This window comes from Acomys russatus, chromosome 1 (genome assembly GCF_903995435.1).
Source record: "Acomys russatus chromosome 1, mAcoRus1.1, whole genome shotgun sequence".
In the NCBI taxonomy this organism is placed as follows: Eukaryota; Metazoa; Chordata; class Mammalia; order Rodentia; family Muridae; genus Acomys; species Acomys russatus.
This window is the reverse complement of record NC_067137.1, coordinates 53562118-53589364: the sequence shown is the minus strand read 5'-3', so window position 1 is coordinate 53589364 and position 27247 is coordinate 53562118. Positions and strand designations below refer to the sequence as shown.

The following is a 27247-nucleotide window of genomic DNA, read 5'->3' as shown; positions in this document are numbered from 1 at the left end:
TTTTCTGAAGTAGTTAACAGTATCCACGCGTCAGGACTCCAGAAAGAATATCTGCACTGCACTGCACTGCGTAGTACACATGGGTTCTTAATGTAATTGCATGGGGGAAAAAACTTCTGTGCACAATGGCTCCTCCCAAAGATACTTTTAGAAAGTATTCTTTGAAGGCACCTATTATATATGTATGTATGTATGTATATATACACACAAATATATTTTAATGATAAACTTTATAACACTTGTGATAGAACCTCCAAAGTTCCCCCTCCCCGCCCCCATGAATTGGTTTCAGGTCTAAAATTCTTTATGAGCCAAGTCTTTATTTAACTAAAACCTGACTACAATTTTGAAATTTCAAGAGAGGAGAAATAAAAAGAAATAATCTCTAATAGCTGCTTGCTTTTATAGTCTGTCTAGTGACCTGGCTAGCTTTTACTCATGGTGGCTGTAACCTCGAAAAGCCTTCTAGTCAGACATGGCTTATCTCTTTGTGGGCAAATGGTCAGAGAGAGTTTCAAAGCAGGGCGAATGCCTTCTCCCTGTCATCACTGCTCTGTCTCATTCCCAGTCAACCCTGGGGTTGGATTGTGGGGTGACAGAAGGGCAAGCTGTCCCCCTGCCATGTATGTCCTGCTCATCACACTTTCAGATCAGAACTCATAGCTTCTTTAAAGTGCCACCGTTTCCACACCAGCAGGGCACTGTGTCCACTACCTCCCCCGGCGTCATTCCCATCCCTGCTCTATGGAAGCACGTCATTAAACACTGTAAGAATGGGGAACAGAGCAAGAACTTTAATACAGACTTGGAGAAGCTGGATGCGTAACACTCACTTTCAAACTTCTCTGCAGCCTGCTATTGATGAGCCCAATGTTTAATTAACAGCTGAAGGTGGACAGAAAGAGAAAAAGACTTCCTTCTGATTCAGATTTATATCAGGCTCCTGAGCCGAGAACATCAATCCCAGGCACTATTCCATTTATAAGGAAACATTTTCTCACTTTGTGCTGTATTCTTTTTTTGTTTGTTTGTTTTCGAGACAGGGTCTCTCTGATTTAGCCCTGGCTGTCCTGGACTCAATTTGTAGACCAGGCTGGCCTTGAACTCAGAGTGGTCCACCTGCCTCTGCCTCCCGGGTGCTGGGATTAAAGGCGTGCGCCACTACGCCCGGCTTGTGCTGTATTCTTAACACACAATAATTATACTGTGTCAAGAGTCAAGCAAAACAGAAATCTGCAAAGCCATAATGAAAGATGACTGTTGAGGTTGGTGATGGTTGTACTGCAAGGTACTTCTAGTCTCCTGGGGGCTGTCCTTTGCCAAGTTCTGAGCATCGTCATGTGGCCTTTCCCAGAACAGGCCCAAATCATCGTGCTCTGCAAGCAGTAATTTATTTTTTGCCACAGAGCTTTCATCCCATCAAGATTAAAGACACATGTGGGAGGCTTTGAGATTTCTAATTTTTCTCACTTGGTATTCAGTTCTTCCTTGAAATACAACTTTAGGAGGCTAGGTTATTCAAGGTTACACTAACCCCACAGGTTTTGTTTTGTTTTTTTTTTTTGTTTTGTTTTTTTTTGTTTTTTAATTCCTTCTGACGAAACCCAAGAAGTCCATCCTGGCTGAAAATGAAAAGTGAGTGTTTCTCCTTGGTGTGACTTCTTGGAAGACATTTAAGATTTTATTTGCAGAAGCCATTTGATGAGAAGCACACACTATGACCTGCAAGTACTTACTGAGCTATTTTTCTTGATGAGACAGAATACGTTGCTAAGGATACGTGCACACACGATCAAGTCCTTCTGTTCTTGTAAGTGGATGTGCAGGTGGTGCAGTACGACGGGCAGGAGAATGAACCGCGAGTCTGCGAGAGAGGAGCCGTTAGCGTCCCAGCTGCTCGAGTCCCACACCAGCCTCAGCCGGATCCTTATTGACTTTTGAGTTCCGTTTTGATTGTTAAACTATCAGCACATGGTGTTGCAGGGACACGAGCTTTATGAGTTTTATACTAAGAAAGGAGCACTTTCCCCTAATGCATGACTCCTTCAGTCGACAGCCCCATTCCACCCCCACCCCCCACCCCAGGGTGTTTTACCTCTAAAGTTCTAAATCAAATGCTTCTCTTGCTGGTTCCTGTGTTTTCTCTGAGGTAGCCATCTTACTATGGTAGATGATGGGGACTTAGCTCTCTTACCTTTCCTACGCCGCCCCCCCCGCCCCGCCCTGCTTTTTGGTTTCTTGAGTGTTACAGCAGTTTCTGGTTAATATTATAATTGTTCTCTCTACCGTGGTGATTTCCAGTCTCCAGAACAAGACCATATTTTTGCATTGCTTTGTTTTTCTCTTTCAGCTTTCAGAGTTATGGAGGAGTTATTGTCATCCATGGTATTTGTATATTTAATTCTAAATACCTTGCCTTGTTCCTTTTACCCTGTAAAGCCAGGGTTCTCAGTCTGTGGGTTGTCACCCTTTGGAGGTTGAATGATCCTTTCACAGGGGTTGCCTATGACCATCGGAGAACACAAATACTATGAGTCATAAACGTAGTAAAATTACAGTTATGAAGTAGCAATGAAAGTAATTTTACGGTTGGAGGTCACCACAACATGAGGAACTATATTAGAGGGTTGCAACATCAGGAAGGTTGAGAACCACTGCTCTAAAATGTCCTGTACTTTTGTCCTATCCTGATTTCCCTCCACCTGAGAATGAAAATATATCCCCAGTGTGTGTGGTGACTCGAATAGGAGTAGCCCCACAGAGTCATATGCTTGAAGTCTTGGCCATAGGGATGGCACTATTAGGAGATGTGGTCTTGCTGGAGGAAGTGTATCACTGTGGAGGCCTTGGCTTTGAGGACCTATATGCTCAATCTTCACCCAGTGTGGTACATAGTCTCCTGCTGCTGCCTGAAGATCAAGTTGTAGAACTCTCAGCTCCTTGTCCAGCACCATGTCTGCCTGCACACTGCCATGCTTCCCATCATGGTGATAATTTATTAACCTTCTGAAACTGTAAACCAGCCCTAATGAAATGTTTTCCTTTCCAAGAGTTGCCTTGGCCATGGTATCTCCTCACAGCAATAAAACCCTAAGCAAGTCAGTATGACTCTCTTGATGTTGCCTTACATATCTCCCCATGTTGTGTCCCATTTTTCTGGTGACTTCTGTACTTTATCTCCTACACTTTCTACTTAATTCCTTGCTTATGCTATCCTGCAGTCCATTTCTTTGCTCAGGTCCAGTGTCATAGGTTTGGAATCTCTGCAGGATCACATCTCCCAGGCCTTTCATCTCACTGAGACAGCAGACATACCCTGGGGGCTTGGGGGATGTTCTCTGCATTATTTTTTTCTTTCAAATTATTTCTTTCTGTGTTTTCATTATGGCCTCTGATGTTCACATTAGAAAATGCACTGGTACCTGGTGGTTTTCCACCATCCATTCATCTTTATAAGCAAGAACAAAGAGAGAAAACAAACAAACCAACCCATGCAACCCTGGAGTTAAGCTTAGAGATTCATTTATTTTTATGCCAGCCACTGTACCACCAGTACAAGGATGTCTGGCCTTATGGAGAGAGAGAAAGAGAGAGAGAGAGAGAGAGAGAGAGAGAGAGAGAGAGAGAGAGAGAGAGAGAGAGAGAGAGAGAGAGAGAGAGAGAGAGAGAGAGAGAGAATGAATACACAGAATACTAAAATTCAAACCTGTAACCTAATTCCCTGCAGGCCTTCTAGAAGCAGTACACCCCAACAGGGTATGTTGTTACAAAGCAATTACTTGACAAAAAGAACCAAGGAAAAGAACCTGGAAACTGAAGAACCAGAGAGCACTCTGTAGTAATGTTTAATTAGAAGGGAAGGCAAAGTTCATCTGATAGGTTCTAGCAGCTAGTGGGCTTTTGTTTCTAAACTCTCAACCTGCAGCCAACTGTTAAAATATCTATGAACTAGGGCTGAAGCAAGGGAGACAAACAGTTCACCTGCATTATATAAAAACACAGACACATGACTATCTACCAGTACAACAGATAGGATTAGGAGGTCAAGGCCAGACAGTCTGAATAGCTAACATTCTTCATCTTACCCTCATAAAAGAAACATCTGGCTCCAACAGGCCAGGCACTCTCATAGAAGTAAAAGTTAAAACCAAGCCCAGATCCTCTACAGGTGAAGATAAACTAACTTTGTATACATTTAAAGCTAGTATCTGTTATAGATTCTACCCTTGAAAAGGACACTACTGTCACACTCCAAGCCTCTGACCAAGCTCACTGAACACAGGTCTCCACAGCTGTAGAAAGGAGGGGCTTTTGTTTTTGTTTTATGCATATACGCTGGAGTAGATAAACCTAGCTGTCAGTAGTTCTCTTGGGCATAGACTAGGAAGATGGTGGACAACTAAGAATCCTTGGTAGATTTCTTCCTTTAGCTTAATTATGAAGTTGGTGTGTCTTGTTCTCTCCATTCACAAGTATTACATAAGGACCCTTGGTGTTAGAATCTGTTCACAAAGAGTGAGGTTTATCAGTCTCAAATCTTCTACATATCACTTTCTACAAACTGGACCCCAACATAGACTAGACATCTACAAGGGAACAAGGCAGCCTCTTGAAGTGGGAGACTGTGAGTGAGGGGGCAGGACTGCTCTCTACCAAGATATGGTACCCAGCAAAGCTTCCATCTGTGGAGAATCTCCTGAGCTGGGAGTACCTGAAACTAGATCAAAGCCACGAGGAACTGAGTCATACATCTGTAAACCTGGGAAGACATCTTTCAGATGCTGCGATACCAACAGCACACACTTATAGTAGAAACCACCACAGACTTAGATAGTATCAGGATTTCAAAGGCGAGCAATAGTGCAGTGTTAAGTACGCTCATTGTATAAAGCTTGTATATCACACATGTGGCCTAAATACCACCGAGGATGTGACACAGATGCCAGATGCTTTCCAACATGCTCCCTACCACTCCCAAACTTCTAATTCCCTTCCCCTGTTTTGATCCTTATTTCATGCTTACCCTTAGCTCAGAAGTTGCCTTTCCTATGAGATTGAAAAAAATACACATGGCTTCAGGAGCTTTTACTATTATATACCAACTCCTAATCCATGACTCATGCAATACCTGTTTTGTGCCTAAGCACATGAAACGATGGTGTGGAATTGGGAGGCAGATTTGCCTTCTGAGATACTTAAAAACAAAAACAAAAACAAAAACAAAAACCCCTGCTCTCCGGAGCTCTCTGTGGAGGTGGGGGAGAATGTACATTGAACTAGAGATCCAATTCTTCATTTCATTAGAGCTGTGTTTGCTGATCCAAGAAGGAAAACACAATAAGCCATGACACCAATAATGGGGATACCTGAAGATAAGATTCAAGATGAGTTGGAGAAAGTGGACTTCAGAGAGAAGATGGGACAGAGCAGGTAGGCAGAGCCAGAGTACCAGCCTAGAGGATCAGTTCTAAAGTGTGTCCCCAAAATGCACAGGTGGGATATGAAGTAGATAGGAGGAAAGAACTGTAGAAACCATAAGAAAGGTCTCAACAGGGCAATGGGCTATGTTGGGAGATGTTGGGGCCCACAGGAACCATGTGATGAGGGGAGATGGAGGCTACAAGTGAGAAGGAACTTTCAAGGATGGCTGAGTTTTCCTGTTGGATGCATTTTCTATCTGCACATTAAGGGTAGACCACAAACGAGAGAGGGGAACGCTGCGACTTCAACTGTAGACAAGGTGAGAGTAGGAGCCGGGGAGGTGGTCACAAGCAGAGGTGGAAAGGACAGCTGTTTATGCAGCTTTGGAGCTCAGGGTGCCATTTCACCTTGAAACATCAGTTTGAAGTTGTAGCAGTATAGCTGGAACATTGAGAGACTTGAAGTGAGCAGGATTGACCTCGAGCATCCGTCAGATGCCACATGGTATCCATCAGAGTCCTCTCGGCATCATGCTGCCATACCTTAACATGGAATTGGTAGCACAACATCGGCTTTTATGCCAGATTAAAAGAAGATCTGGGGTAGACTTGCTGGACCGATATTTTTGTATATGACTGAGGGGCTGCTCGGGGAAGGATGGGTCACTCTTGGAGTGTATAATTTACTGGTGGATGGCCTTAAGCCCAGGCAGCACTAACAGGATTCAGTGGGCTGTTTTGAAAAAGGAGAAAGGAGCCTTGCATGGTGGTACAGACATTTAGTCCCAGCACTGGGGAAGCAGAGACAGGTAGATCTCTGAGTTCAGTGTCAGCCTGGTTTATAGAGTGCCAAGGCAGCCAGGACTATACAGAGAAACTCTGTTTCAAAAAACAAACAAATCAAAGTGGGGGTGGGGAGCTGGGAAGGGGAAGTACTTTATCGGGGAATATAAGGAGTGGGAAGAATTTAGGTTCAATATGATCAAGATACATTGATTATGTAGGAAATTGTTAAATAATAAATAAAAATTTAAAGAAATTAGTACAATACATTAAACTTATAAAGTTAAATAAAACATACTACAAGGGCCTTTCCCACAATAAATATTGATGGGATAAATGGCTGGGGTTTGTGATAATTTCTGTTAGATATTAAGGCAAAGAAAATAGGGTGTGGCATGGGATGAGAGCAGGAGGCACCTGATCCCAGTCAGGTGTGTATAACTCCATCAGCGGTGCCCACCCTATGCAGCAGCAAGAAGAAGCTATTCCTGTCACCACATGAACATAGTAGCTGCTGTGGCACTTATCCTCCCCTACCCCCATTCCACTGAAAATCTATGAATGACTGACATGTAGTCTCTACCATAAGACAGAATTAAAAACTCCAGAATCGGAGAGATGGCTCAGAGGTTAAGAGCACACTGACTGCTCTTCCAAAGGTCCTGAGTTCTATTCTCAGCAACCATATGGTGGCTCACAACCATCTAGAATGAGATCTAGTGCCCTCTTCTGGCCTGCAGGCATACTTACAGACAGAACATTGTGTATATAATACATAAATAAATGTTTAAAAAAAAAAAATTCCAGAATCAGGGCTGGAGAGATATCTCAGTGGTTAAGAGCACTGGCTACTCCTCCAGAGGTCCTGAGTTCAATTCCCAGCAACCACATGGTGGCCCACAACCACCTACACTGGAATCTAATGCCCTCTTCTGACAGACAGGGACACATGCAGATGGAGTATGCATACATAAAATAAATAAAATCTTAAAAAAAAAAAAGCCCCCAAACAGAAAAACCTCTGTAACCATGGCAAGAGAGCAAAGTGGGGACTGAACCCTGAATATCCCAACATGAAGTTACAGCTAACAGAGGCCTAAGTCAAAGCCCAAAGTACATTGGGGTGAATCGTTGACAACATTCAGAAGAGTACGAACAACCATGGAAGTAGTTGAGTAAGAGTCTGTGATGTGGGGAGTGTGGAAAGGCCTTCAACCTCAGTCTGCCCTCAGGATGAGCCTGGGCAAGGAAGCTGAAGAGCACAGTAGGGAAAGCAAGGGTGAGGACAAGTAGCCAGAGCAAACGGACAGAACACTAGTGTCACGAGGTCAGGAGTAATTCTTTCCTTCTTTCTTTCTCTTTTCCTTCCTTCCTTTTCTTTCTTTAGCCCACTCCTATCATCTCATTCCACTCCTGGATAATTATTTTTATATTATATTTTTATAGTAGATACCCAATAAGAAATCTACATTAAAAAAGAACAAAACAACCCCTAAGATCTGCATGCTTTTTCAATACATGAATGGAAGGTCTAAGTGGTAAGTGTTATTGGACACTCATCAAGTATAGTAAGTTTTTTATTCTTGAAATTGCCAAATTAACATAAAAATCTAAACAAACATCCTTTCCACTTGTATGCCATTAATTCCTCAAATATGCTTTAAAAGTAGCATTATATTCTATCTTCCTCTCAATTTTTAAAATGTTCTTTTATTTAAAAAGCTTTACTTTTTATTTAGATGTATATCTGTGTGCTTGTGTGAGAGTCCACCTCATGTGTGCTGGTGTCCCTAGAGGTCGGAATAGGGCATCAGATCCGCTGGAGCTGTTGTTACCCGCAGTTTGGAGCCTCCTGATTTGAGTGCTGAGACTGACTTTGGGTTCTCTAGAAAAGCCCTCTGCACTCTAGTTGCTGGGTGACTGTCCCAGCCCCAGTCCTTTCTAATTTTCTATTACAGCCTTGCATCAGTCTACAGAATTACCAGTAGTAACAAGGAAGTCACTAAAAAGAAATTCCTTCTTATTACTTGTACACAGAATTCCCACCATCAACTATCTGATCATTCTGTTTCTAGGTGGGAGTAGGTAGCTCTGGCAGCTTGTCACCCCTGATCTGAGAACCTCAACTAGAGTAGAAGACATAGCTAACACAGGGGAGCACAGCAGCTGGTTCTCAGTGTCTAAACAAATGTACTTCAGGCATGAACTGTGCCAGTTCCTTTCTCCCTTTCTGCTCCAGACAGCTGTACTTGGAAGGCCTAGGAAAGAGGAGTCTCTCATTTTGTAGTGGGCATTCAGGCCTTTATACTTAACCTCTGTAATCTGCATGGGGTTTGTCCGACAAGCTGTTCAATCACAGGCAAATACAAACATAACCTTTTCTTAGCAAGAAACTAGGTAAGTGACAGCTGCAGATTCCTGCTAAACAAATGGCCAGGTGCTGAGCAACAGGGACAAAGCCAAGGCCAATGCTCACAGCTCCTGCAGAGTCTGATCTGCAGTATGGAAGAGTCTCATTACTATTCCATAAACCACCACTCCTGACTCCCAGCCCCCATGCTTCCTCCCAGCCTCCACTCATTGCCAGAACTGCCTGCTCTAAAATACAAGCCTCCTCCACTCCGTTTCTCTGGAGAATACTCCCGATATAAGATTCTAGTACAATGTTAACTTACAGAACATTCTAGATCTCTTGGTGGGCTTATACTGCTAAGATCAAATTCTCCAAAAAATTTAATTTTCTTACCATATGGGCCAACTGTGGATCCCCTTCTTTCTATGGCTAATAGTAGCCCCCTAGAAAACTATTCATTTTGTCAGCCTTTTCCTACTTCTGTATCACGAACCAAGTCTCTGCTCATAAAAATCAAACTCCATAACAAATTATGAATAGTCAGTGCCTTGGTGGACTGTTTTGAAGACATGGAGTTGTCATTAAGAGAAAGTCAAGAATTATAGTCATTTGTTTTTATCTGAACATTATAGCTTAGAACAGGCTCGTCCCCACTCATCCTCCCATCATCGCTGTGTTTTAACTGTCAAGAAAGAATCATGTGACATCTGCCTGGTCCGGATATGTGCACTCATGCATACAGCTGCAACCTTTCTGGGCTTCATTTCTTTTACTAAACAGAATTCTGGGGAACCTGGTTTTTGTTTGTTTGTTTGACCTTCTTATATGGACTAAAGCCAACAAAGTGCTTTGAATCTGTTTTTTTGTTTTGTTTTGTTTTGTTTTGCTTTTTTGTTTTTTTTTTTTTTTTTCTGCCCATGTGTGGTAAGCAGAATAATTGTTTCCCACATCCCAGCTTCCTGGATCCTGGGAGTTACATTATGGCAAAGAAGACTCTGTAGATGCAACTGGGGAGATTTATCTGGCCTTGTTGTAAACATGGAGTCCTTATGAATGAAAGGGACAGAAGAACCAAACCAGAAAGAGGAGGGGGCAAGGGGAGGAAGGAGAAGGGGAAAGGGAAGGTGAGAGGAGGTGAGGGGGAGAGAGAGAGAGAGAGACAGACACACACACAGACACAGACACACACACACACACACACACACAGAGAGAGAGAGAGAGAGAGAGAGAGAGAGAGAGAGAGAGAGAGAGAGAGAGAGAGAGAGAGAGAGAGAGAGAGAGAGAGAGATTTAAAGATGCTGTGCTCCTATCTTTGAGGAGAAGAGGGAACCCTGAGCTAAACAATGCAGGTGGCCCCTACAGCTATAAAAGATTAAGCAGACGAGTGGTTCCCTAGAACCTTCAGACAGGAAAACAGCCCTGGAAGCACCCTGCATTCTGTGCAGTCATCATGAGGTTCTGCTCTACAGATAAGGAGTCTGCATCATTTCAAGGCACCAAGGTGTGGTCCCTGTCACAGGAGCAATGAAAAAAAAGAAAACCAACCAAACAACCAAACAACAACAACAACAAAAAAAACCAGTCTGTTGCCACTGTCTTCAAAAACACCAACCTTACCTCACCTTATTTTGATTATGCTAGCCTTGACTATGTTTATCATAAAATTAAAATGTTAACATATTCCTTGTGTCATTTGGATATAGTTATCTTTGGAAGCTGGAACAAATTCATTTAAAAAAAGTTTTTCTGTTTAAGATTTACATTTTATTTTGCTTGAAAGGTCAAATGTTGTCCTTTGTCTGCACTGGAACCTCTTGTGTTGTGGTTCTTTGCTTATCCTACCATGTCCACATAGTACTTATAATTTTATATTGTCCCGTTCTAACCACAAGCTAATTATTTTACCCCATTAGTGAACTCAGGCATTCACACTGTTCATTTGGTTTTCCTTCCAATATCTTTACATTCGTAAGGATACCACGAACCTACCTGCTTATCCCTGAGTTCACAGTGAGTGAGCTTGAATGCCACAGTCCTTGTAATTCTCTCTACGTTTCCCTAACACCTCTGGAGAGTATCATGCAATTTAAACAAGGCCTTTTCAATCTTGGAAGACTCCCAAGGACACTTCCTGTTTTTCTCTGCAAAGACAGCCTTCTTCTGGATATGCTGTACCCTGTCACTTACACATGACAGTCTTTGTTTTCTTCAGTGATGAGTCAGTGAATGTCAAGCTAAGCATCACTGGGGAAGTGAGAGAAGCTGTTTCAACGATGTTGACTGTGAGTGGCTTCTGCTCCTCCATAATATCTCTCCAAAGGGGGTGGCCCCTATAGCAAGGGCACACAGGGTTCCTACCTCTTCCACCACTTCCACCATAAGGCGATTATCAACTTCCGAATCCTGACTCTGAACTTCTCCTCCGGGACCCTGGCACAGATCCTGCAGGACATCTCCAGAGCTACCTTTGCAAATATCCTCACCTATTCATAGAGACCCAATTAACTTAACGTCTTGATTTTGTTGACTTCTTTTCCTAAAAAGCTCTCTGAGCTTGGTTTTTCTATTTTGTGAATACAAAGGAACTGGGTCTGTGAAATGAATAAAATCCTCTCAGAAATTTTTTTACTATTGGGAGCCTATATTGATGATCTTAGCTGACCTTTTAGCGTAGGACTTAATCTAATGAAGAATCATCTGGTCATTATAGGAGAAATATGGCAGAAATCACTATTCCTATGAGACAGGAGGCAACCTCCCTTAGTTTAGGGAATGCAGGGTTGGTGCCTGAGTTAAACTAGGGACTTGGCCAACCCCTGTCCACTCTGCACCTCCGCTCCCAATCCCAACCCTAGAGGAGTCCCTGACTCCTGAAACACAACCCTTCTGTTCCGAGAAAAAGAGTTTGAAAACTACCTGCAAAAAATATCTTTTCTCTAGAATATTGGTTCTCAACCTTCCTAATGCCACAGCCATTTCATACAGTTCCCCATGTTGTAGTGACCCCAATTGTAAAATTATCTTCATTGCTACTTCATTACTATAATTTTGCTACTGTTATGAATCATAATGTAAATATCTGTATTTTCTGATGGTCTTAGGTGACCCCTGCAAAAGGGTCATTCAACCCTCAAAGGGGTCATGACCCACAGGCTGAGAAACACCGCTCTAGAATGGTATGATGTTTTTCTTTTAATCAGGAAAAATAAAAAGATTAAACTTTCTTTTACATTGATTGCAGCATTAAAACAAGTCCCCCTAAGCAGAACAATGGAATGAGTGATGGTATAGGAAGTTAGTAAAGCATTATCATGTAAAACTCTGTATACATAATAAATAAATTAATCGCTTTTTTAAACTAAAATGTATGAACTGAGACTATTTCCCAGCCTCCAATAATGTAAAAATATCACATCAGGTTAAAATGTAATCAAAAGAGTGATATATATCATGTGTTATATATATCATGTTATATAAAGATGAAATAAAACAAAACTGGCAGAAAGTTACACAGCTTATCTTATAATAAAGAATAGAAAATAGCCCAGAATCTCTGATATTCTGGAAGATTCTATATAGAACATAATATGAGAGTGATGAATCAAATTCACTGCCCCTCCGCCCCCCTCAATAGGGTTTCTCTCTATAGTCCTGGCTGTCCTGGAACTCACTCTGCAGACAAGGCTGACTTTGAAGTCAGAGACCTGCCTGCCTCTGCCTCTCAAGTGCTGGGATTAAAGGTGTGTGTCACCATGCCCAGCTAAGAGAATAAGATGATGAATTCCTTAAAAAGAGACCTAAATTAAATACTGCTGCTAAGATCTGTTCATGACTTACTTATATGCTCTATTTTATCTGTATGCTTAAGATGTGTTATGATACAATGATGGATCATACTCACACATACATTAAAACGAAAGAACAATTCCGGATGGAACCTATCTTAAAGACTTCTTAGTTGGTGAATCTTACAAAAATTTCTTTAAGTAAATTTAAAAATAAGGTGAATACTTTATTATTTTCTTCAGAAAAAACGAAACAAAAAAAATTGAGAGGCAACAGGATCTAATGATAACTAGTATAGCAAAACCTATCCAGGACCTTGATATTGGCATAACATAAAAAGCGAGAGTACAAAGAACTTCCATATAGTTTCAGAAGACAAATATGGTGGGTTTGAGAATGGACCCCATAGGCTCATATGTTTGAATGTTTAGTTCCCAGTTGGTGTACTATTTAGGAAGGATTGTGACAGGTGGCCTTGTTGGAGAAGGTGCCTCACCGGGGATGGACTTTATAGGACTTTGAGGTTTCAAAACACCACATCATACCCAGTCTTACTCACTCACTGAATCTAAGAAAGATGCTCTCAACTACAGTCGTGCCTGACTGCCTCCCATCATGCTTCCTGCAGCAACAATAATCATGGACTCTGAAACCCTCTGAAACTATAAGCAAGCCCCAATTAAATGCACTTTAAAAACTGCCTTCATCATGGTATAGCAATAGAAGAGTGACTAAGACACAGACTGATAGAAAACATTGAAAAAAACAAGACAAACAAGGATCATATCAGGTACCTTACATAAATCTCAGAAGGAAAAGGTTGCCTTTCTCTTGATCATATAACAAGAAATCTACAGCAAGGTGGGCAGGGGAACCATCCCCTACTACTACTAGTTGCAATGACAATCAACAACTTATTCAATGCCTTCCCTACTTGCCTTCCTTCGTTTGCCATTGGAGCTCAGAATGTGGACTTTGCTCAGGCTTGTTCTAACCTTCTAGACTTAATGGACCTGCCTGCTTCAGCCTCCTAAGTAGCCAGGATTACAAGTGTGAGCCACTGTACCTGGGTTGGTATAGAGCTGGCTCTCTACGGTCTTGCCAATGCACTGAAGCTTAATTGCCTGCAGGGAATCGTCCACGTGCATGATGGTCGGCAGGCTGCCCAGAGTGTCCTGTACCAAGTTGGCCACTTCCCGGACATCAAAGAGCTTCAGCAGTTCTGAGTACACCGCCGGAAAGGAGCTCAGGAAAACAGCCTGAAAACGAAGAGGGGATTGAAATGAATTACTGATGCCATGAAAAATAAGATGTAAAATGTCACCGAGTTTAAGAGCTGTCTCAAGTCTTCTTAAGCAGAAAGAACATGAGCATCAACTCTGTCACCTACAGCTAATGGGCAAAAGTCTACACCAAAGCAAAAGTGTGTGATAGGTTAGGAAGGATTTTAGAACTGTGCAAAGGAAGGACACAACAAAAAATGGAGGCTTTTTGGAAAGTCACCCACATTAGTAAAATCACTGGCATCAACCTCACAGAAGAAGCCACAAAGAGCATGATTGCATATGCACAACCAAGTCCTGACCTGCGTTCTCTGAGATCACATTTCCTTTTGGAGAAATTTTCTGAACTGCTCATTTAAATCTCATTTCTCTTTAAGAAGCCAGACACACTAGTTTCCCTAATGCCACTGGTTTGTGACTTTGGAGGAAACAAGAGACAGAATAAGAGAACTTGGCTATATGTAACAGCCTTGCTTCTAATCAGCCCTGTGACTTTGGGAAGCCTTTTTGTCCTGTAGGCTTTAGTTTCAGGACTGTAAAATAACAGATCATTAAAACAGTAGCTATATTGCTCCAAGTATGTAAAGACCACGAACAATTTTTAATGTAAACAAACCTGTTTATCATTTTACAGAAAAAAATCCTGATATTAAATGTCAAGAGTCATAACTTAAAGAAAAAAAAAACAAAGACCTAAAACAAAAACAAGTAAGATAAGGTTGAACATCACAGTTCAGCCTCTTTGAAACCCAGGGATGGAAGGCAAGAGAGCCATTGACCAGCTCTATTCTGGCCAGTGAGGGAAGGGGACATATATTTCTAATATACCAAGCAAGGCTCATGGACTAGCTGGTTTTCCAAGATGACCTGTCACTATGTGCCTAAGTGGATATGTCTGATGATTCAAACATACAATCAAATTCAAACCTACCTATTAAGTTTAGTGTTTATTCAGTACAATAAAAACAAAAGCAAAACCTAAAAAAGTAAAATCTCTCTCTCTCTCTCTCTCTCTCTCTCTCTCTCTCTCTCTCTCTCTCTCTCTCCTCCCCCTCGCTCCCTCTCGCTCTCCCTCAGCCTCTCCGCCTTCTCTCCTCTCCTCTGGTCTCTCCAGGGTCTTTCTGTTGAGGCCTAGCTGTCCTGGAACACATTGGCCTCAAACTCCCAGAGATCCTGCCTCTGCCTCCCAAGTACTAGGATTAAAGGTATATGCCACTACAACCAGCTCAAAATTCCATTTCTTCATGATAAAGCTATCAACACGTACAAGGTATGGAAGTTATGATTCCTGACTCTTATCAATTATAGCTCATGCTTGTTTCTCAAAAAACTACGCATTTGCTTGAATATTCTTTAAATTAATAACTTGTCATTCCCTGCTAAAGACGATATATGATCCTTGGTATATTCTGTAAAGAATGGAGTCACATAAATGGAGTAAAATATAAAAGCAAAATATAAAACATCAATAAGTCTATCTTTCTGATTACAAAAAGTCAAGTTATCCTCCTCAGGTATCCCTTAATATATTTTGGAATTCTTTATTATACTTCTTTACTTCAAAAAAGTGTCTGAATGTGCCTGAAATGTAAGGTACCTTTACAATATGTTCACTAAACAGCATAAAGCAAGAAAGAGGAGGGCAGGAGGCCAGCTGCACTGGGACAAGCTAAGGGCTATTACTGAAAGTAAAAATAAAAGTACAATTTGATTTTAACCTTCCTATGCCCCGAGACAAATAGAGAAAAATAATTACAAGGAATTTGCAGCAAGGTCTTGGGCCTTTACTCTTTTTGCCCTTCATCTTTTTTTCCAGGAAATTCTGGGGGCAGGAGTCAGTGCATGAAATGGGAAACAGAGGTCCCTGGCAACATCAGCTGAGTTGGTTCTGGGTTCTGCCTATCCAAGGGAGGGCTATCCAGGAAAGCCTTATTGCCAAGTTACGCTTTGGCTAGATGGAATAAATGAACCTTCCTACCAGGCCTAAGATAAGCAGGCCATTTGGGTAGCAACCTCTTAGCCCATTGATAAGCAAACCCACAGTAGCAATGCCTTGACCCACCAATGAGGAGGCCTATTGAGTAGCAATCCCTTGCCCCAAGGATGAGCAGATCTCCTGGGTAGCAATCTCTTGGCCCACTTGCTAGAGTGCTCAGAAGGTCCCTTTGCCTCCAGGAATCAGGGTCGGCCCAGGGTTGTAACTTATATGGGAAAGACTCTCACAAAGTCAAGCCAGTTAACCAAGCTTCTGCTTTTAACACAGTTCATAAACATGGCTCAGTACAACCCTTGGCTCTGGGTGAGGTAGATACAATTCTAAGATGACTGACTGGCCATGATTTTTGTCCTTGGTAGCTTTGCAACTTATGTTACTTTGAAAAGGGGTTAGCAGAAAAATTGAAGGATGCTACTTAGATGACTCTTAAATATAGGGTTTGTACAGGTAGGTTTAACCTAATCACAAACCTTTAGTTTTGTTTGTTTTGTTTTTTCCATTTCATTGCAGAAGTCCTAGATTCAGAGCAAGGACAGAACAGAGCATATGGCTGCTGGATTTGAGGCATTCGGAGTGGCTTCCTGAAGACAGACCACCTGCCATCTCTCCATCCTCCACTGGCAGCCATCAAGGGGAGGCCCTTGGCCCTACAATTTCTGCCAACAGCCTGAAAGGTCCTATTCTAGTTCAAAGGCTTAGAAATCAAGTCCTGATTTTGATTTTGGGACACTATTAGGAAAGAATTCAATCAAGCCTGCAGAGACTCCTGACCCACAAAACTGCAACTCAATAAAAGAGGACCGTTTAAAGCCATCAAGCGAAGGTATGTTAGCAGCAACAGAAAATTAACATGTCACATCAATCAAATGTTTGTCATCCTGCTTTTTTAAAGAGCAGTATAGGTCAATAGTGAACCTGGAATGGGAAGAAATGTGGCATTAACCTTACTACCAAAATATCAGGAGGCAATGCTCTTTTTGTCTATTAAAGAAAACCAGTATCTCATAATCTTACAGTAACTCTGACTTTGCATCAAACTAAAAATAAAGCCATCACATACACATATCTAAATAACCAGTGTACAAAGTACAGTGACCTCAGCAGAGTTTTAAGCATATTCAGAAACTTTATATACTTAAGAACAAACAGTCAAAGTTGTCTCTAAAGCTTGATATGGAAGAATATTCTGGAAACCAAGAGCAATGGAAGTCAGAATGATGCAGAAACAACAGGCTCTGCGCACTACAGAATCATAGCAAGTGAAGGTACCTCAGGGGATGCTAGGACTCACAGGAGATGTGTAGATATGGAAATATTTCGGCAGTTTTAGAAGAGGAAGAAAAAATGTCTTGGATCTCTAAGAAGTAATACAGAATGATTTAAAGTTACTCTTAAGGAGTGAAAGATATTTTTCAGGTACAAATTTGTCAGTTGTGGTCTCTGCAATTAAAAAGAGTTAAAAGAGATGTTTCCAGGGCAAAGCCCTGATCACACAGTGGTAAATTCTGAGAGTTCTAAGGAATATGTGGTGAGCCTACTGGATTATCCTGCTCAAGTTATCAACTGTTGCCAGTCAGCTCTGGCAAGGTGGATGCTTGTTTTTGAGGCCTCTGCCAAGTTCTCTGTTGCCAGGACTGTACTGTTAACTCCAGAGTACAAAATGACATCTAAAAGCACCTGTGTTATATGCTGGCCCAGGTGGAAGATAAGTCTATATCTATAAGGGAGAGAATGACAAGACCAGAAGCCTGATTAGTCAGGAAAATACGGTGCTATAGTCAGAGGACTGTGGACGTCTTGTGCTGGCACACTATATGGTAGGCCTTCCATATGATACATGGCTCCAAATGATATCAACACTCCTAAGTCAGAGTTTGGTCTAACCTTCAAATTTAAACTCTAGTTCTCAAAGACTTTAAGTTTCCAGGAGATGGTGGGAGGCTGCTTCTCCATCTGACAGCTTTTAAGCAAGCCATCAGAATTAAAAATATACAAGAAGGATTGAGAAATTATAAAGAAACATGCTAAGAATTGTCTCTTGGAATGCATAAAAGGCAATGCTATTTCAAATGTAGATGGGTCCTGAACTTACAAGAAAAAACAAACAAACAAACAAACCTGTCTCCAACTAAAACAGCCAACAACATATTGGTGCACGTGTGCATCTCAAGCACACACACAAAGATAAGCACACTCATGTGAGGCTACGCCCAGTTACAGAATCTGGCAGCAACAATCAGGCCACTGGTCTTACAAGATCAGTCCCAGAAAGATTACAGAGAGTAAAATAAAATTAAAACAATGTGAACTTAGCAGAGTCCAAAAGAATGATTCTCAACTTGATAGATTAAAAAGCGGTAGGAGGATGGGGAAAAAGAATCAGGGCAGACCGGCTCTAGTGAAACTGAGTCCCTCTGCTGGGGGTGGCAGTATCTGGCCACCTCTATATGTTCTGGTAAATGGGAACATGGCTGATGCAAGCTGCCTCTGCTCTAGTGTGGGATCTGGGAAATGGAGCTGCTTCTGCTAGGCTGGTACTTAGAGCCCAGGGAATCTTCAAAGTTTAACCCTGAGGACGGTCAAGCTTCAGGGTAAAGGCAACAAAGCTATTCATCAGGTGGTATGTAAAATGGAACACACTGCAGCCATAGTTTTTCTTCTGCTCAGCCAAGATGGAAAACAATTATTACCTGCGACTGGGATAACGCTCCAGCCCCTTTGCTCTCTTGTGAAAGAAAGAAGCGGACCGACATCAGGAGCTCTTGGATGCAGCAGCGGAATTCCTCCTCATTTTGCCCACCCGTGGCGAGGGAAAACAGCCTTCGGGACTGAACTATATACTTAAAAATGTATTCTTGTGCCTTGAAAGAAAAGTGTTAGGAAGTTAGCTTCAAAGGACTCTGAGAGTATTTATGTAACAATGACAGAGCATAAAAAAATTACAGAACAGTGTTAGACTTTTAAATAATTCATCTGAAAACTGAGGCACCTGAGACTTTTGAATGATATGTACTTAGAGGGGAAATGCCATTATTCTTTGATGCCGAAGAAGCAAAACATGTTAACATTTCTTTGTAATTCTGAAGTTGGAAACATTGAATATTTTTGATCTTCAAATAGTTTTTCCTAATTTAGCTGATGAAGAGATGACTATTTTCTCTTCTTTTCTTTAAAAAAAAAAAAACGATTTATTTATTTATTTATTTATTTAATTACATGCTCTATCTGCATGTATACCTGCATGTCAGAAGATGGTATGAGATCCCAGAATAGTTTGTTATGAGATACCATATAGTTGCTGGGAATTGAACTCAGGACCTCCCATAGAGCAGACAGTGCTCTTAACCACTGAGCCATCTCTCCAGCCCCATGGTGACTATTTTCAAAAGTGATCTGCCACTTAGCATTTTAGTTTCAAGCAGACCAAGAGAATAAATTGATAATGGAAGAAAATACCTTATAGTCCTTATGTATGCATTATCTATTTATATATTAACACTGCATAGGACAGTCTCAGTATGAATCAGGGGACTTCTAGGGCTAGGAAACCCCCCTGGAGGATTCCTATTTTCTCTGTGCCTATACCAGGGGTGAATCCAGGGCCTCATGTTTGCTTGGCAAGCACGTACTACTGCTATACGCCTTGCCCCAACTCGGATTGAGAGTTGGAATCTATCCTGGGCTACCTGAGGAGACCCTATCTCATGCAGAGAGAGGGAGAAGAAAGGAAGGAAGGGACTTAGGAGGTGGGAAATTTGTATTCTTCGACATGCCAGAAGGCTGTGTTAGCATCACCGTGGCACAGTGTATCGGCTCCAGCGACATGGGAATTACTAAGCCATGAGACCTTCTCATGTTTCTTCATTGTGGTCTCTGTCAGGTGACCCTAGTGTTTCTTAAGACTTAAGCTAAAGGGTTCTCAAAAGGTCTCTGTCAGGGTGTGAAACAGGCAGAAACCTCTATTTTTAATTAACTGCTCATATGTAGTCTCTTCCCACATCCCCACTTCTCCTGCCCATCCTGGGTGTCATCTCCAATGACAGGTGCCCAGAGGGATAAGGATGCAATCCTCAGCAGGTTCCAGTGGACAGTCCTGGCAAAGTCCCCTTCAAATTTCATCAGCTCGAGAACAGCCATAAACTGATTAAGATCCTCGAATTGGAATGTCAGTAATGCATCATCACCAATTACTGTCTGTGCAGAAGGACCAATTAGTCTCCGAACATCACACAACAGCTTTGTAAGCGTCTGTCGTCTGTCTTCAACAGTGGGTTATTACCTTCAACACCTCCTGGATGTGCTCCTGACGCTCTGCTTCCGTTATCCTGTCCACGTACCACTTGAGCACTTTGATGAGATCTCTAAAACACAGGAAGCAATGTGCAGACTGCAGAATGACTAGTTCTCAATTAAATGACAATAAACTCCACATGTAGGTATATCCGGAAGGCACTTCTTTCTCTGTAAGGTCTCATGTGCTCCTGCCAGGTTGCTCTAGAATAACCTTACTGAAATTGCAGGTCAGCATCACTACTTGCTTTGAGACACAAGATGGAAACATACTGCTGCCCACCAAGATTGTCCTCAGCCTGGAGGTGCCCTGGGGACCTGAGAACTAGGACTGTCATGAGCCAGCTTGGCTAACTGCTCACTGGGGCTCCCATTCTTGTGAACACAGCAAGGATGACTATTGAGCTGCCGGTAAAAGGCAGGAGAGGCATGAAGACAAACTGTTCCGCTCCAAGCCACACCCCTGCCTTTATCAGGCCAACGCTCTCATCATGCGATGAACAAGGCTTACTGTTAGAGTGTGCCCTTGAAGGAATAATTCCAGAAGAGAAAGCTGCTTTCCTTGTTGCTGGTTTATTTTACTTTATTTTAAGAAACAAAACAAAAAATAAACAATAGCCCACAATTTTTAAGATTACAGCCTCACTGAAATAAATGCTAGCTACTTCCTAATTTCTAGAAAACAGTTCAAGTAGTAGTTTTTCTTCCTTTCTATTTGAAGGTTGAAAAACAGACAGACAGACAAACAAACAACTGTGTATCTAGAGTTAGGTTGCTGGGCTCCATTTAGATAATCTCAATTCCACTGGTCAGGGACCAAGTCTTCACATGAGGGCAAGATGTATGGAGCCTGGTGTGCTGTTGCCGTGGGGCAATTATTAATTAACCAGGCTTTCCAGGGGCAGGCAGGGCTGAAGGAGGATATCACTCACTTGCCCTTGGCTTTTCTTATGTAACCCAAGTTGCTGGAAAAGAAACAGCTACCATCTGACAGTAGACTTCACTGACTATGGTTCGAGGCCAGGAACCAGGTCTACACATTAGAGCCCTGAGCAAGGCACTGAATAGGCACTCTATAAATATTAACAGCTGGACAAACAGCTGGAGCAGGGATGAAGGCAAATGTTTCTATTCATAATTATTTCTTTAAGTCATATATAAGTGGAGCATAAAAATAGGACTTTTATCAACAAAAATGACAAGAACTTTGACATCTTAGACCAAAGCGTACAAACTAGGTAAAATGCGGATGAGAAGAGAGGGGTCAGATTTCAGGAACAGACTTTAGGAAGTTCTTTTTCTTTCTTTCTTTCTTTCTTTCTTTCTTTCTTTCTTTCTTTCTTCCTTTCTTTTTTTTTTTCCCCTATCAAAGTAAGTTATAGCTACTGCACAGGTATGTATGGGGAGGGAAGACAGGGTTTGGGGGCTGGGCTTCATGTCTGCCTGTATTCCCTTACAACTATGTCTTCCCATGCAGCTGCTTAGGCTTCTGCATGTAAACGGCACGGCTGCTACAACAATCACAAGATAAGGGGCCTTACCTGTATGCGAGGGCCCCAGCAAAGTGACTCTCGATGTAAGTGTCCATGACAGGCTTAAAATGATGGAACTTGCTATCTTGTAGCAAATTTATTATGTGGACCTAAGAAGAAAGCTGAGTGTTATAAAACCAACTGCCCATCATTCCTCAGTCCGTTAAAAATAAACAAACTCTTAAATTATCAAGTGGCCATTTCTGAAACAGTGCCCTTAAAAAATCAAGATTGAGAGGCACAATTTTTGTAATAATATTAAGAAAATAAACTTACCAAAGAATCGAACACTTTAGACCCATATTTCTGGGAATTTTCATCTAATATTCCAAACAAGGTATCCAGTGTGTCTTGTAGAAACTATGGATTAAAGAAGTAAAGGCAAAAGAGTAAGACACAGTCTGTCCTTCCAGTGTTCTTGAGTTTCCAAGTGCTAATAAAACAGTGTATACCTTTACTATCTCTGAGCCGTCAATTTCTTTTAACTTAGAGAGACAGCCTGTGATCTTGTCTGGGTGGGTTCTCCACTTCAAAAGATCGAGCATATCACCTTTGCAAACAGAAAAGGAAGATCAATTGCTTTTATAGACAACAGCCCCTCTCATGAACATGCCATACTGGTAAAGCCTGACTTCCTAAATGCACTGCCTACCCCATCCCCACCCTGGGACTAGCCTCTCTGCTCTACGATGGCATTTACTTAAGAGGACTTTAATTATCTCCTCTGCACCCCCAGGGCTCCTGCTCACTGTTCAGTTCTCCAGCTAGCCGGTGTTGTCCAGAGAGGCTCTCCATCCCTTCCGCATGCTCCTACCTCACAGAAACACTTACCTTTCGCCTAAAGTTTTCTATGCCTCAACTTGACTGTAAAACCCAAGGTGGTAGAGCTGAACAAGGCCCTACTGTAACCCCAACAGTAAGGACAGTGTAAGCAGCCAACTGATACCTGCTGTAACATTTTCTGCCACCTCCTAGTAAGATGGGAGTTACCCGAGATCCAGGAACCTGCTTGATTCATGCTTAGACCCCTGAACATGAAACACTCTGCCTAACAACCAACAACAGAGCAACAACAGATTGTTAAGGTAATTCAAGCCTTAGGACCACATATGTTAGTGTGCTGCTAGTGGACGATCTAGTGAGTACCTGTTTCTGGCTTCCCACTCCATCTTCTATCACAGCTTATGAAGAATCACACAGCCCTAGCTCTTCCTCTTCTGGTGGATCTAGGGCCACTATTATTTAAATGTTAATTGCTTGCTACCCAAATTCCTTATGAGCAAATCCTCAGGGATCCAAAATGAAGTGGTGCAAACCTTACCTCCCAAATTGTTGCCGATTGGCAAATAAAGTGCTGACACCTGGGCTGGGCAGGCGAGAGGTAGGTGCATTTTTCCCTAGCATCCTCTCTTGAAGTATCACAATGTATTTCCTCCTGATATCTCCCCTTAAGTCCCATTCTACCCTAACCCATCTCTTATTCCTTGCCCTGGCTCTTCCCTCCAGTAGAGGCAACTGAAGGACATCAGATCCCTGAGAAATGTGGAGAGTGTGGAGAGGAAAGAACGTTCCTGAGTTAGTACTGGGGAACCTCATGAACAGCCAGAAAATTGACTGTAGTATTCCAGACATATCCACCTTTCCTGGATGCAGGCTAACAGATCTCAGTCAGACTTGCTCATACTGTAGAAGTTTAAAGAGCAGGCCAGTTGTGTCTGCCTCTTTGATCGTCCTTGTAGAAATGAAGGTGTCCTAAAGTGACAGTTGTGTCCTCTCTTTAGGTATCAGACTATTGAAACAATGGCCCGGAAGAAATTGGAATTTCTTTCCAAGACTCATCCTGGGAGAAAGAAAAGGCTGGAAGACTGGTGCCACCCAGAGGAGAAACTTGTCTCTCAGGAAGATTTCACATAGCTCTAACAACCTGTCACACCGCCTTTCAGGAGAGACTGAAGCAGAGACGATGATGGTGCACAGGACCATACCTTGACTGACATTACTCAGGTAAGTAAACCCTATGCTTACTACTTAAACCTAAACCTTAAGTCAGGACCCTAAAGGCAGACTTGGGAGTTCACTAGATCTTTTCTTCCTAGTGTAGTTGCATTCAGTACATCTCCTTTTCATCATTTGTCTAGACTATGAAGAACAGATGGCCAGGCCTAACGTGTTGGGGCTATCAGGGCCAGGCTCTAACCTTAACAGCTCTAATCAATGTGTACATACAGTATTAAGAGTTAAAGCAACATTTTCATCCCTTCAGTCTGCTCCAGTCACCTGAAGATGTGTTGGATGGAAATCAGTAGCACTGTTCTATGACTGAAAGTATTGATTGTCTACATCCTGTTCAAAGAGAATTTATTAAGTATACTCTTTGCATCTGACCTACTATAAACAAAGATGTAATTACTCCTTATTAGTGTGGGTGTTTGAGACAAGGTCTCATGTAGCCTAGACTGGCTACTCATTATTTAGGCAAGGATGACCTTGAAGTCTTAGTCCTCCTGCTTTAGCCTCCCAAGTGCTAGGATTGTAGGCATGTACCATCGTGCCTGTATGATTCTCCCATTCCTGTAAAGAAGTTTAAACAATCTACTTGATCTGTCCATCAGCAATACCTGTAGATTTGGATTTGGAGCACTAGCCATGAACGATGTTGGATACCACACAGCAAGAAGAAGTAGACATACCAGGGATGGGAAAAAGTCTCTGTATCCAGAAGAGATATAGCATCCCTAACCCTGAGTGATTTTACACCTCTGACTGCAGAATCATAGAGTAGTACATTTTTGTCACTTTAAGCTAGAAACTTTATGGTGATAGTTTTAGCAACAATAGCCCATAAATGCAATCCTGAAACAATGCAGTTAGGACATTTAATTAACAGTAAGAGCTACAAAGATGCACACATCCCTTTGTAGGACAAATACAAATTTTTGTCTGAGGGTAACAGATTTTATCATCTTCATAACCTCCACAGCAAACTCCCGAGGTTTGGTTAATGCTTTATTTATAGTCATTGAGGTCAGATTTAAGCTAAACCATTAAACACTGGAAACTAATAAAGTCTAAACAACCCAACTTTGTGTCTTATGTAAATACAGTTGCCTTGCTACCAAGAGGGAGATAAGAAGGGGTCAATATTATAGTGCTATATTTTGCTGTCTTTTAACACTACATTCTGAGATAATTATTTCTTTCCACAAACAGTTCCATAATACCACAAAGGGGGAAAAAAAGCTTAAGTATGGGAGCTGCATGAAACACAATTCCTTGTAATGAAGTGATTCCTCTCAACACATTGCATCTAATTTATTAATATGGTACTCAGGATGCTAGCCAGAAGCCATATATGGCAACCATGAAAAATTAAAAAATGTTTAATTTACTTCTTTCATTACAGATGCAGTTTTCATAACAATTTGCCAAGGAGATGCACTTGCTTTATTAATCATAACTTGCTAAACAATTAGTGACATAAAAAGCAAGTCTATGGCAGAAAAGCAATATCCATCTAATTAAACAACAACAACAAAAACGAAGCTTTATCCTAAAGCCTGCAATTAGCACTCTTTATGACGCTATAAAACATGAGATTTAAGGTGGTAACACTTTTCATTTTTTCTTGTATTTGAGTGCAGTTTGGTGTTTAATGGTTTGTTTGAGGAGTTAGTTGACAGTTGGCTTTCAACACTGAGTTAATTCTTAAGCCATTAAATCACATGCATAGGGTCGTTACTGTTTTTCTTTGACTAGAAATCCTAAACAAGAGGATCAAGAACTTTTCTAGTGCAGAGTTCTTAGATATCTGAATCTTTGCTGAACATGTTTAGGGCAATACATATAGTTCACGCGTGCCCGTAGGGGGGAGGGCTTGCGTCATGCATTACCGTTTTGAGTGAGTTTTGTGGAGCAGAGAAATGATGTTATCCAAAACGACTCCTTGGTGACTTTCATGGTTTGATTATTGTTCCCGAGGAAGATGACCTTGGAAAAAGGAAGCTTGAGGTAGCGGGTAGTATCCTGGAGGTTTGTATTTTCTTCACACTGTGGAAAAATATTAAGGACAGGAGGTGAGACCTCAGAAGAATTATTAAGCATAATTTCCTCTTCTAGCATTTATAAACTGGAAACATTCTGAATAGCATCATAAACAGAATGCGCCTTTTAAGGAAAAGCCACCAAAAACATATAAAGAATTAAGTATGGAATTTGGACTCTGATTAATCTGAGTTGAGCTGAGTTCTATCATCCCCAGTGTGAATGGTGTGGTCAGGATATTGAACCACTCAGGATTTGTGTTGACCTCCTTGAAGCTTCATTGTCTTCTTAGAAGACTTAGCTTATACATGGGCTTTAATATGGTCTAGGAGACAATCACATTTGACAATGATCAGAAGACTTTTTTCAAAAGATACTATCTGAGGACTGATGAACTGTTATCACTTTGAAAACCATATGTTAAGAAGAGGAAAATAAGAGTAAGGGGATTATAATTGAGATGTAATGTAAATAAATTAAAATTAAAAAAATATATATATAAAGAAGAAAGAAAATAGTATTATATGAGCAGTAGTGGAGTGCACCTTTAATCCCAGCACTCCAGAGGCAGAAGCAGGCCGATCTCTGTGGGTTTGAGGGTAGCCTGGTCTACACAGTGAGTTCTTGTACACCCAAGACTACACAGAATAGCTGTGATAGGTTTCGGCGCCTCCCACCATTTCCATTTCCTGTGGGTCCCACAGATCTTCCCCTTCTACCACTCGTGGCTTTGTTCTAGCCCCCAACCCTACCAGGCACTCCTGCTAACATAAGGGTCACTCCTGCCAGGGCAACAAGTGGGGTGGCTGTGGATCCATACCCCCACTTCTGCTCCTCCAGATTCAATCCCCCCCAGTCTCATCCCTAGCTCTGTAGCAGAAAACCTCCTGCAGTTTCCCTTTTCTCTCTGAACGCACACCCAACAGATGACAAAGATCTCCCCAAACCTTCCTTTCCCCAATCCACCCTGTTATCCTAGCCTCCAATACTAGCAGGCACAGCCTGAGACACACCAGCTGACCATTCCAGGGACAGAGGTCCTGAGAAAGATTCCTACCAGGCAGCACACAGCTACCACACTCTCCTAAAACCCAGGGAGGAAGCAGAAGCCAAGGAACAAAACATTCACCCAATAGAGACAAAACCATATTCCATTATCCAGAACCACAGTCACCCCAATCCCAGATACCTAGATGTCCGCAAAAAAAAACACAACCAACAACGGCCAGGACAGCACATCTCCACTGCAGCCCAGAAACCATACCATAGCAGGTAGTTAATATTCCAAGATAGCTGAAGGCCAAGAAAAGCTCTAAAACCAGCCTTATGAAGATGGTAGAGTTACTTAAAGAAGAAATTAATAAACTCCTTAAAGAATCCAGGAAGACACAAACAAACAGTTCAAGGAAATGAATACAACTGTTCAGGATCTGAAGATGGAAGTATCATTAATGAAGAGAACCCAAACTGAAGGAATGCTGGAAATGAAAAGTTTGGAAATTGGAACAGGAGCTACAGGGGAAATTTTCACCTGCAAAATATAGAGATGGAGGAAATAATAGATATGATAGGAGAAACAGATACATCAGTAAAAGAAAATGTTGAATTTAACTTCCGCACACAAAACATGCAGTAAATCAGGAACATTAGGAAAAGTGTAAATCTAAGAATAATAAGAATAGAGGAGGGAGAAGAAACCCAGCTTAAAGGCCAAGAAATTTTCAGCAAAATCACAGAAGAATATTTTCCTAACCTAAGAAGGA

The 27247-nt window shown here is 41.7% G+C and overlaps 1 protein-coding gene across 4 annotated transcripts in view; it reads right to left on the bottom strand.

The window, feature by feature from the left end:
- Positions 1–27247, bottom strand: part of Dock4 (dedicator of cytokinesis 4) — a 415077-nt gene that overhangs the window by 108146 nt on the left and 279684 nt on the right. For all 4 annotated transcript variants that reach the window (XM_051145099.1, XM_051145092.1, XM_051145105.1 and 1 more), the window contains exons 17-24: positions 25334–25490; positions 21896–21993; positions 21720–21803; positions 21453–21553; positions 19901–19982; positions 18312–18482; positions 13409–13601; positions 1737–1864 (exon numbers count right to left, since the gene is read on the bottom strand). In XM_051145099.1, coding sequence (XP_051001056.1) covers positions 1737–1864; positions 13409–13601; positions 18312–18482; positions 19901–19982; positions 21453–21553; positions 21720–21803; positions 21896–21993; positions 25334–25490 — 1014 coding nt within the window. The remainder of the gene's footprint in view (positions 1–1736; positions 1865–13408; positions 13602–18311; positions 18483–19900; positions 19983–21452; positions 21554–21719; positions 21804–21895; positions 21994–25333; positions 25491–27247) is intronic.